The sequence below is a fragment of the Mustela erminea genome, chromosome 7, assembly GCF_009829155.1.
Source record: "Mustela erminea isolate mMusErm1 chromosome 7, mMusErm1.Pri, whole genome shotgun sequence".
In the NCBI taxonomy this organism is placed as follows: Eukaryota; Metazoa; Chordata; class Mammalia; order Carnivora; family Mustelidae; genus Mustela; species Mustela erminea.
In genome coordinates, this window is record NC_045620.1 from 115,587,029 (window position 1) to 115,599,764 (window position 12,736).

The 12,736-nt window shown below is 36.8% G+C and overlaps 1 protein-coding gene across 5 annotated transcripts in view; it reads right to left on the reverse strand.

Annotated features, from left to right (window-relative positions):
* HEATR5B (HEAT repeat containing 5B) overlaps nt 1-12,736 on the reverse strand; it is a 105,453-nt gene that overhangs the window by 78,838 nt on the left and 13,879 nt on the right. For all 5 annotated transcript variants that reach the window (XM_032353021.1, XM_032353018.1, XM_032353019.1 and 2 more), the window contains 8 exons: nt 12,164-12,321; nt 10,946-11,195; nt 7,038-7,193; nt 6,199-6,449; nt 4,533-4,644; nt 2,818-2,970; nt 1,681-1,780; nt 1,255-1,364 (listed from right to left, as the gene is read on the reverse strand). In XM_032353021.1, coding sequence (XP_032208912.1) covers nt 1,255-1,364; nt 1,681-1,780; nt 2,818-2,970; nt 4,533-4,644; nt 6,199-6,449; nt 7,038-7,193; nt 10,946-11,195; nt 12,164-12,321 — 1,290 coding nt within the window. The remainder of the gene's footprint in view (nt 1-1,254; nt 1,365-1,680; nt 1,781-2,817; nt 2,971-4,532; nt 4,645-6,198; nt 6,450-7,037; nt 7,194-10,945; nt 11,196-12,163; nt 12,322-12,736) is intronic.

Here is a 12,736-nt window from a genome sequence, read left to right on the forward strand (position 1 = left end):
AGAGAAAATATTTCTATTAAATGTTCACATTTAAATTTAATAAATTTAAATATATTAAATATATTGTAATAATTTAAATATCTGTTTAAATAGGGACACCTGGATGGCTCAGTTGGTTAAGCAGCTGCCTTCAGTTCAGGTCATGATCCCAGTGTCGTGGGATCGAGTCCCACATCGGGCTCCTTGCTCGGTGGGGAGACTGCTTCTCCCTCTGACTCTGCCTGCCACTCTGTCTGCCTGTGCTTTGCTCGCTCTCTCTCTCTCTGACAAATAAATAAATAAAATCTTTTTAAAAATTAATTAATTAATTAATTAATTATGACACAATTATTGTTTATTATTAATTTCCCAATGAGGGGCACCTGAGGCTCAAATGGGTGAAAGCCTCTGCCTTCGGTTCAGGTCATGATCAGGGAGCCTCTCTCTCTGCCTGCCTCTCTGCCTACTTGTGATCTCTGTCTGTCAAATAAATAAAATCTTTAAAAAAAAATAATTACGCAATGATGTGCAAACACTGAACCATAACACATCAGAATTCTTGGGTATGGCTGAACTGAACACAGATCAATGGCTTACTTTAATATTAGCATTTTATATAATATTTGATGTCTGTAAAGTATATTATTATTCTCTGTCAAGATTCCTAAATTATTGTCTATATTATAATATATATGAAGCAGTTCAGGATCATAATTAAGTGGACAGAGGGGTGACTAGGTTGCTCAGTCAGTGAAACATCTGCCTTCAGCTCATGATCCTGGGGTCCTGGGATCCAGCCCCACAACGGGCTTCCTACTCAGTGGGGTGTCTGCTTCTCCCTCTGCCTCATCCCTATTTGTGCCCAATCTCTCTCTCAAACAAATAAATGAAAATCTTTTAAAAAATAAATAAAAGCATAGGCTTTAAAGCTGAACCAGCTGGCTCTGAATCTAAGCTCTACCGCTTACTAGATCTCAGACTTGGGCAAGTTACATTACCTCTCTGTACCCAAGGCTCTTCATCTATAAAATACAGCTGAATTACGTCATAAAGTTGTGGTTAGAGTCAAGGAGATAATACATATAAAGGGATTAGAACAGACCCGAGCACAGTAAATGCCCCACAAGTGTTAGTTTCTTCATATGAAGAGAAGTAAAATAGTTGTTTTCCTCTGCAAAGTCAGGGGAGAGCCTTGGTCAGAACTCTATAATACTGTGTGAAGAACTGGAGAGGTAAATTGAAGAATTTTTACTAGATACCATAAATTTTATTTACCTTCATAAGTTTTTGGAGGTAACAAAGCCAAGATATCGTAAAGTCTTAAACGGACCATTGCAGCACTGGCTTTCAGATGAGCTCCATGGGCTTTAATTACAGACGGAATGCTAAAATATCAAAAGTATAGTTGATAACAGCTTACTAGAGTAAGTGTTACTTAAAGCATTTTCAGCAATGTATCGATGAACCGCTAAAATACACTGGTGAGTATTACATTCTCATTTTAGTTTATTCTGTGGCCTTTACTGGCACACTGTAAAACACAATTTTATTTCAATCCATACCATTACTATAATTTTTAAGGTCATTTTAGAACAGTGAAGTTTTATACATTTCATATATGATACATATAGGGAAGTACGAGACATGACTGTTTATAAATATGTAAAACTGGATGTTAACTTGTCCTAATTGCTTACTTACTGTGACATCATAGTCATGGCACATTCAATAGGAGTCATCAATTTTCTAATCACATCTTCAGTTAGGAGCTCGGGGCAATGTGCAACAAAACTCCTCATTGCTAGATAAAATTTTTAGAAGAACAGATTTAGGACAGTTTTTGTGAAAATAAAAAAATTACAGAATTACATAAAGATACCTATAGTTCTCCATTATTATACAATATAAGGCTCTGAAATCAGGTCAAACCAAAAGAAGAACTAACTGCAACTACAGAAAAAAATCATTAGAAGAGCCTAGAAGAAAGGTGGAGGGAGGGAAGGTATCTAGTAGGGAGATTTCTGTGAGTGGGAAATCAAAGGTCTTATAATATCACTAAATTCAGATAACTACAAAGAATGCACCTTCAAGATAAAACCAAGAGTGCACAAAATAGCTCAGTGAGAGGGAATATCTTTGCTGCCTCTTTAGTGACAGAACTAAGACAAAAACAGCTCTTAGATGTGTGGGAACAAAAAGGAGCCCTTGCCCTGCCGCCCTTATGCTTTAGCATATATCTGTCTCCCACAACTTGGAAAAAGAAGCACTTTTCACTCTGAGATAAACCAAAAAAGAATAGCATCACCCAGTGTAATTCTAATTCCCAGAGGAAACCAAACGTGAGCCTTTCCCATAAGTTGCTAGCTTCTAAACAAAAACAACTTTATTCATAATTTTTGTAACAATGATGTCTGGAAAAAAAATGCATCAGCATTTGCAGATTTGATAATGCTAGCTGTGTCCATTATTAAGACTTACTGTCAACTCAGTGACCTTGAAGATCACTGAGTTTCTTCTTTGAATACCCACCAGGCTGTTTACTTGGTGGCCAGTGCCTCTGTGGCAGGTGGACAACTGCAATCACTGGGAATCAAAGGCCTGGGCTCCGGCTCTCACCTTACCCCTGATGCTAACGTCCTCTCAGAGTCTCAGCTTCATTTCCATCGCAAAATTAGCAAACCGGCACAGGTTATTTATAAGGCTTCTCTCTAAATCTACAAGTCTATGAATTTGTCATTACACACTAAAATAAAAATTTGAAGCAGTGATTTTCCTTCCCCTCACAAATATTTTAGTAATAAAATAATATTCTGAGAGTACAATCCTTTCAGTTCTTACCACATAAAGCTCCGGCACGACCTTCCAATGTTACCTGCCAAGTAAAAGAATCGCCTCGGGCCTTCTCAGCCTCCAGCTCCTTCAGAGAACGAGGAAAAACATTTCTCCACAATAACAACATCTTGGGCAGATGATAACGAACAACAGATGGTCCTATTGGAGAAAACAAGAATGCGAAAACATACATATAAACCATATATATATATATATATATAACATATGTTTCAAACAAAAGTCAGAGAGCCCCGCACAGGCTTTAACAACACCTAGTGTTTCCCTCTATCTTTATCTGTAAAAGTAAGATTTTCAACATGCATCTTTTATTTTCCAGTCTGATTGATAAATAATTGAATATACTGCCGCATAAGTTTAAGGCATACAGTATGATGTTTTGGGTTATAAATAATTGTAAAAGGAGCACCACAAAGATGCAGCTAACATTCACCATCTCATATAGACACAATAACATGAAAAACAATTTTTTAAAAATTTTCTCCTTGTGATGAGAACTCTGAGGACTAACTCTCTCACCAGCTGTCCTGTCACACAGCAGTGTGATCCGCAGCCACCAGGCTGTATACCACAGCCCTGTACTTACTCAGCTCAGAACTGCAAGGCTATACCTTTTCACTACTAGCCTGCACTTCCTCCTCCCCCACTTCTAAATGTTTCTTAGTCAGGAAGTAAAATAACGTATCTATTAAAGCATAGTAACACTCACCTACAAAGTATCAATATTTTTAGCAGTCAAACATAAATCCCTAACAAGTATTTTAAAAGAAATTACCTATATTCAGAATGGTGAATTATATATTATCAACCTATATTCATAATGGTGGATTATGCACTGTCAATCATGAAATACTCCTGGGTCACATCTTACGATGTCTCTCCTATTAATACACATGCATATAAATATAGACACCCAGTGCCACACATATACATCTATATATTCCTCCATTTGGGGGCAACTGATATGGCTAATTTTATTTTATAGAGGGGCAGTATGTTTAGAACTAAAAATTTATATTGCAAAGGAATTTCTTTAACATACCACATAACATATTTAACATAAATTTCTGGAAAAGTTAGCACTTTTTATTTTCTTTAGAAAACTAGGTCAAAGTATAACTTCCAAAAGGTAGATCCTCAAAGTGGTGAGTGACTCTGTAGCGCATGCACACACACACATACTTTTTACAGAAGTTAAATGTACGAATTAAAAGGTAGACACATCTCTTCACCACGACATCATGTCTCTGTTCTGTGTACAGTGCTAAACTCTGCCTGCATCTCAGATTTGTCATATCACTTAGGAAAGTGAAATGCAGAAGGGTACCCCAGAAAAGCAGCACCAAAAACCATTTAAATGTGATTTTATCCCCCTACCAAAATCATGTCATACATGTCACTCTGGGGATGGCAAGTGGCCCCATACTCTCATCTCATTTGGTGAACACCAAGCCAATTAGTTAGACCAGGGCTATTCTGATAGTGAAGATGAAACTTCATTAATAATTTGTCATTAAATGTACTTAAGCAGAAATTACCAAAAATAGAAATCTACGCCCAAATGAGAGGAAATACACCTTCACCAATTTTATCATGTCATTCAAAGTCTAGAATGTGAAGTTGAATACTTTTAAATTAAGTTTTCTTTAGCGTCTACTGACAGTCATACAGTTAGACAAGATCCTACTCAAATATGACTATACCTAAAGTCATAAGTGCTCCAAGTAAAAGCCATCCAGCTTGGGTGCGCTGTAAAGACAGCCTGCTATTTTGGGCAGCAGTTCGTAAGAGATCTTCAGCAATACTAACTACCATCTGCAAGAGAAGTTTACAATTGGATTTTAACTGAAACAAGTTAAAGAAATCAAATAAGAAAATATATAGATAGTATGCTTAATTTAAAAAAGGAGTTGTCCTTTTTTGTTCTTGCTTTAACATGTTAAAGAGGCAACATCAAGACCTGCTTAATCCAGATGGCACGGCTGTCTCTGAGGAGACCCCACACAGCACACTGGTTAAGAGAGAGCTCCAGAGCCAGATTGCCTGGGTTCATATCCCAACTTTGTCATTTCCCAGCTTTCTGACCTGGGATAACTTAACTTCCCTGCCTCAGTTCCCTCAATGGTAGAACAGGAATAACAGGAATGCCAACCACACTCCAGCAAGGACTGAATAAGTTAATATAGCAAAGCACTCAGAAGAGTGCTGGCCCATGTAACTACTTCATAAATGCTATTACTGGTAGTACCGTTATCCTATATTCAAAGATTTGTTGAACTCCCATTATGTTTCTGCCATGAAGCCAGTCTTATGGCAATTAGAGTCTTAGAGAATCTGTCACAGGGAAAACGGGAAGTAACAAGCAGCACATGATTAAATGACACAACAGTAAGACAGATGTAGTCGTGGTCTGCAAAAGGGACGTTATCCTAGATGGGGTAGCTCTAAGGAGACTTCATGAAAGAAATGGCACTTCAATTAGGCTTCTAAACAAACGGATAAGCTTGGTACAGGCAACCAAGAAGGGGGATGACATTCTAACGTGTGAATAACGGCATGAAGGCTGAAAAAGGCATGGGAAGGAAGCAAGATGACTGGTCTAAGTAGAACAGTGGGAAATGAGAACGAATGGGTAGAATGAGGGCGAACCGCAGAGGTGCCGGTTTTCCAGACAGAGGAAGTTATATTTATTCTCTGAGCACTGCGTGGTCCCAAAGTGTCTCCGAGCTAATGTGAGACATGGAAGTGGTGTGGGGAGATGGGAGAAACACTGCAAGCAGGATAATCAGGAGGAGGCAGTCGAAGAACAAAACGAGATGGAAGCCGAGATTCGAGTAGTAGCTATGGAACTCCTAAGAACGAATGAATCTAGTCCCAATGTCCCAGAAAGAATAAGAAGTTAAAAACCTAGCCCTGATCTACATATGTAAAATAATATTTACATATACACTTAATACTCTTGAGGAAAAAACTGTAATAGTATTAGTAGGTATAGTAGAAAGAAAAAACACCGACTCATAAAAACCATTCAACTATTATTATCAAAATGCTAAATGCAATAACATATTCTCCTGACATCTTTGAATACAACAATATGAATTTTTCTCTCTAAAAGCTGAAAGAAAAGCTCTGATTTCATCATGATTAGTGTAAGTGTTTTTTCCCTCTAAAATAAAATGACTCTGTACCCAAATAAAATGTACTATTCCTATGCAGAATTAAATATCATTATTGGCAAAACACTATTTTTTGTATTACTATAATAAAACTGTTGTTTGATCATCCAGCTAAACATTAAACACAGAAGGCGTTCCAATGAAGACTAAACCCCACATGACAGCACTTAAAATTCCATGGTCTCTTTCGTACCTTTCCCTTGGCATGAGGAATGCCCAACGGACACTGATGAACTCCGCCTAACAAAGCAGCCATGGCAAAGCTGTATCCGCTAACAGCTTCTGGTGAAGTTTTCAAGTTGTTGAGCCGTTCTGCACACCTGTCTAGAAACGGTGTCAGCTGGAATGGTAATGCCACCGCCACGCAGCGCAAACACCAGGCGGCGGCAAGCCGGGCAGCCATACTTGGATGAAGCAGCACGGAAGTCACAGTTTCCAAAAGTCCTAAAGAGAAATACAAAAACAAATGGCTCTTTAATCAAGTCAAATGATTTCGTAAACTACGAGAATATGTGTAACACAGTGATTAAAATCATAAGCATTATGGTTTTACCCAAATACTTTCAGAACTTTGCCAAAAACACATTGTCTCAGAAATAGTAGAGAATCTTAAAGGAACATTTTCTACAAAATAGTATAATTATATCCCCAAAAAATGTTTATGTAAAAATTAAATATTTATTCAACAAATTTTAGCCAATTATTAGAAACAAACTACATAACTCTTTTGTCTCCCTAAACTTTATTTCACTATTGAGTCAACATTCACAAACCTAGTGAATCTTAAATAAAACCCAGCTTTTAACAAGTAATCTGAAAACTACTAATTATAGTTGTTTTCTAATTCTAATGTAGTTACTAATATAATTAGTATTATATAATTATAATACTAGTATTATAATTATAATACTATAATTAGTACTTACTAATTATAACTGCAAGCAACTAATCAGGAGTTAAATATCAATCACACTTTTAGGACTTTTTTTGAAATGGTAAAGAGAATTCCAGCAAGTAAGTGAATTATCATACCTATAGATGCTTCCTGAATAAGAGGAGATGCGGTAGCATTCAGGCTCTGCACCAGGCTCCCGAGTTCTTGGAGGGCGCACACCATCACATGCTGGCTTGCTGCAATGTCGGCTGCTCCAGATTTGTTTTCACCACTAGTATCATTCACTACTGCTTCTGGAAACACATAATCATGTGTTTGATGTGGGTGAATTAAATTGTGACATAATTTTTTTTATGTATACAGTTGACATTTTTATACCAATATTTCCACCAATTGATGCCTGGGTATTAAAAACTCTGACTGTAATTACTTCTTAGCAGAACACCTGTGTAACTAAACACTGAAGTGACTTAAAACACTGTCCAATGACATCACGAAAGTACTGAAATACACACTGAGGGATTTTGCCTGCTTCCAGGAATACACCTGACTTCAGCAAGCAGCAGCAAACCACAGTGTACAAAAGCACTGGCTCCCCGGAAAGGCACCTGGGTTCCAATTCCAACTCCACCAGTCATGTCAGCCGCGTGACACTGGGCAAGCCACCCCAAGAGTCTCAATTTCTCTATCCACTCAGGGGGTTAAGGGACTATCTCAAAGAGTACTGTGGTGATTAAAAAGTCAATTCACATGAAGAATAGAGCACAATGTTGCCCACAATACACACGCATCAATGTCAGCAGCCATTATTGTTATGTTATTATTGTCGCTACCTCAAGTGCTGCAATATATTCATAGCAACACTGTTGAATTACTGACCAGAAAGCAGATCTAAAAGGATACTAGCTTTAGAATTTCTTACTGAGATGTTTCTCAAAGTTCCTGTTAGCTTTGCTGCCCCCTTCCCTGACCTTTCAATAGAACAGAAATGTATTTAACATGAGACAACTGAAGATTCCTTGTCAAGTTACTAATTGAGAATATATTCTGCCCCATAAATCCCAGATGGATATTTAATTCTGCTTTTAAGATTTTTAAAAAATCAAATGACTAATCTATGACCTAATATTAATAACCCTTATATTACAGTAAAACTTCCTTACCTTTTTTGCATTCATTGTGTATTAATAGACTATAAAATGAAATCAAAGAGGGGGACAAACCATAAGATACTCTTTTTTTTTTTTTAAAGATTTTATTTATTTGACAGAGAGAGAGTGAGAAAGGGAACAAGTGGGGGGGTGGTGGGAAAGGGAGAAACAGGCTTCCTGCCGAGCAGGGAGCCAATGTGAGGCTCAATCCCAGGACTCTGGGATCATGATCTGAGCTGAAGGAAGCCACTTAACCAACTGAGCCACCCAGGTGCTCCGAGACTTTTACTATAGGGAACAAATGAAGGGTTGCTGGGGGGTGGGTTGGGTGGGAGGATTAGGTAACTGGGTGATGGGCATTAAGGAGGGCACTTGATCTAATGAGCACTCGATGTTATATACGACTGATGAATCACTAAACAATACCTCTGAAACTAGTAATACACCATGTGTTAATTGAATTTAAATTTAAAAATATATAATAAATACTAACAGAATACAATAATATATTACAGATTGTAATTTTCATTATGGACCTCTTGATTTTTAGCTATTTCTGGACTTGGAAATGCATGAACTCCATCTTTTTTTTTTTTTTAAGATTTTTTATTTATTTACTTGACAGACAGAGATCACAAGTAGGCAGAGAGGCAGAGAGAGAGGAGGAAGCAGGCGCCCCGCTGAGCAGAGAGCCCGATGTGGGGCTCGATCCCAGGACCCTGGGATCATGACCTGAGCCGAAAGCAGAGGCTTCAACCCACTGAGCCACCCAGGCGCCCCTGAACTCCATCTTTTGACTGCTAAACCACAGCTCCTTGACCAGGTACTCTCTATATCTGGTTTACTATTTTATTCCCACAGTGTGGCACAGTGTCTCTGGCACTTCAACATTTCTTTAATACATCACTGTACAAATACATTTCAAGTTGTGAACCTAGGAGAGATTACCATTTTAATGTAACTAAAGAACGGTACCTCATTAACTTAAACACCCTTTAATTCACAATTCTTAACTTCCAGTTAGCCGTATGCATTTAAAAATGTTTGGCTTGTGGCACCTGGGTGGCTCAGTTGGTTAGGCAGCCAACTCTTAAATTCAGTTCAGGTCAAGATCTCAGGGTCACCGCAATGGTCTCTGCACTTACACCAGAGTCTGCTTGTCTTTTTCCCTCTGTTCTTCCTCCCGCATGTGCATTCTCTCTCTCTCTCTCTCTCAAATAAACAAATAAAAAATCTTTAAAAAATAAAAAAACAGGGATGCCTGGGTGGCTCAGTTGGTTAAGCAGCTGCCTTCAGCTCAGGTCACGATCCCGGCGTCCTGGGATCGAGTCCCACATCGGGCTCCTTGCTTGGCAGGGAGCCTGCTTCTCCCTCTGCCTCTGCGTGCCACTCTGTCTGCCTGTGCTCACTCTCGCTCCTCTCTCTCTGACAAATAAATAAAATCTTTCTTAAAAAAATAAATAAATAAAAATAAAAATAAAAAAATAAAAAAACAAAAATGGTTTGCTTGACATGGATGGATCTAGAGTGTATCATGCTAAATGAAATAAGTCAGTCAGAGAAAGACAAATACCATATGACCTCACTCACATGTGGAATTTAAGAAAAAAAGCCACAGAAACATATTGGAAGGAGAAAGGGAAAAAGAAGAGAGGGAAATAAATCATTAGAGACTTTTAATGATACAGAAAAACTGAGGGGTGAGGAGGAATGGTGGATGGGAGATGGGCTAGAGGGGTGATGGGTATTAGGGAGGGCACTTGTGACGAGCACTAGGTGTTGTATGTAAGTGACGAACCATTGAATTCTACTCTTGAAACCAATGCTGCACTGTATGTTAACTAAATTTTAATTAAATTTTTTTAAATTAAAAAAAATGGTATGCCTTAGCATAGTCTATAAGCTATTATAAACAATGAAAATTCCATTTGTGAATTTACTTTTACTAATTTTATAAAATATTTAATATATATTCTTTAAATATAAATTACAGATTATGCTTTATTCATTAAATTCTTCTTTTTTTTAGAAGACTTATTTATTTATTTAAGAGAAAAAGAGAGCAAACAGGAGAAAGGCAGAGACCTCCTGCTGAGTGTGAAGCCCAATGTGGGGCTGGATCCCACCATCCTGAGATTATGACCTGGATCATAGTCAAGAGCAGGATGCTTAATCAACTGAGCCACTCAGGCATCCCATTAAATTCTTATTTCTAAAGCCCACTATTAGGCAATATAATTTGCCTGATTAAAATGGTTAAGAAAACTGAACTGTCCTATGGAATGTATATTTTACCTTGTTCAGTTCCCTAATTGGAATGCAAGCTCCATGAAAGCAGGAACGTTTATTTCACTTGTTATTCAAACCCTGAATTACTGCTTTGCAATCTCAGATGCTCAGTAACTACTTGTTAAATTGAAAAATTTATAAAATGGATATTCCTTTTAATTAAGAATTAATTGAGGTTTCACAGGATATCCTCTAGTGGGCTAATAACCACCTGCAATTGTTCCTAAGTCTTCTTATTAAGCCTATTAACGAAAGGAAACAAACAAACACGTGTTTATAAAACAAAAGGCCCAAGTAGAAAAATTACAATAGGTTGTTCCTTAAGGATAGGAAAGCAATATGCTGTTGCATACCCAGAGAGCTAGAACATCAGTACAGATACTAGAAATGAAACAGAATTCAAACGTGCTACTCAAATCTTTAAAAATTCTATTTCACTGTAATTATGTTGTTTTAATAACAAATAAGCATACTCAATAAAAGTGACTAGTAAAATGCAGTCCAGAAAATGCCATGAATTAATAGTCAGATCCATTAGTATTTATTAAGAATAATAATATAAAGCTAAATGACTAAGGAAATCAGCAACACACATCAACTCTTACCTACTGCTTTCATTTGTTTTCCAATAGCTTGGCATATTTCTTTGGCAGCTGCAATCTGGGCTTTTTCACCTAGCAGACTGCCCACAGTAGCTCTTAGGATAAAGGAGACACATCGCCTTGAGTACACAGCTTCTACATGCGTTTGCGTTGCCCGAGGATGGGACACCAGATCAAGTACATGGGACAAGAATGTAGCAAAGCTACGCTCCAACCACTGACCACCCAATGTAGTCACAAAAACAACGTACGCCTATAAATAGAGATATAATTTCAGATAAATTATATAAAAGAATTGAGATTACAGATATAACTACAGAAATAAATGAACATAGCATTCAAAATAAATTACAGTTGAGATTAAAATTGAGGAAATTTAATATTTGAGACCTTTTTAGTACTTCTAGAATAGGATTTACTGGTAGAAGTATTTTTGGCTAAAAACCATTCTTAGCAGTTTCCTGAAGAATGCAAAAAGATAGTGTGGAGGGAGGGAAAGAGCCGAATTTATCCTGATGGAGAGGAAGGTAACAGGTTATAGGAATAAGAAAACTCTCACATCTTAAATAAACACTGACCTAGGACTAGAAACCCCTGCTTGTGACTGTAAGATAAAAATCGTTTACTTCTATTTTACAATTGTTTTCAGGAACAATGTACAGTTGGAGTGATTTTTGCCTAAGATCACAAAGAAACATTTTATCTTTTTATGCATTAATTATTCTTAGATCATTAACCATAACACCTTAGTTGCTTAATTATCATTTTGTAATTTTAACTCCAAGTCAGGATTAGTTTCATAATTATATTGGTTATTACTCATTAATGATAAGTCCAATTGAAATATTAACAAACAGGGTTAGCTACAGGGTCACTGGAGAACAGTAAATCTAAATTTCTCAAGCTATTTGAATACTGAATTTAAATACTGAATTTAAAACTGAATTATTTTACATCTGATTTTCTGCCAAGTAAAATTTGGGAAAATGTTGTTGGATACTTACATAAATATAGCAGACACGGGCTTATTTACACATCATTAAGAATCTATCTTTCCATATAAGTGTGTAATTTGGAATTTGAATGTAATTCATTCATTTGGTAAAATAAACACTTTGGAAAAACACCAGACAATATTAAAAATCTGTGTGTACCAAGAGTCTTCCATGAGATTTCACCAGCAATGTGAACAGAATTCTTTCATAAGTATGCATTACAAACCTGTGTAACTCCAACTCTTACTTCACGATTAACAGACCCTCCGACTTTTAACATCTCTCCACCACTCTTTAAAAAACCTGATCCTCCACGTAGAAATCCTGTGGCCATGAGTTCTAAGACTTCATCAAATGTCGCTCGCTTCACGTTCTGGCGCATTACTTTCAGGAAGAAAAGTAAATCCATAAGCAATATATACTGCTACTAGATAACATTTTCTAATAACTCTAGCTTAAAATTCAAGTAATTATTTCTAAGGATCCTTAAACTACTACAAAGATAGGGTCCTTTCATTTTCTTATAGTCTTTAAATTTATAATGCACTTGTAAAAATAAATTCAATTTTGAAGCAAAAAAAATATTAGGAAAAATGGAAGAGGGAAAAATTAAAATCAATTCATTAAATCTATGCCAAACACCATCTAATAATGTTAACCTTGACATATGTAACACAACAAGGACAAAGTACATCCACAGCAGATACTAAGTGACTCACAGCCCTCATTCTCAACAGAGTAGATGCAAAGAAACTTTGTCAAGTTCACGCTCTCTAGACAACAGTTAGCAACAGATTAA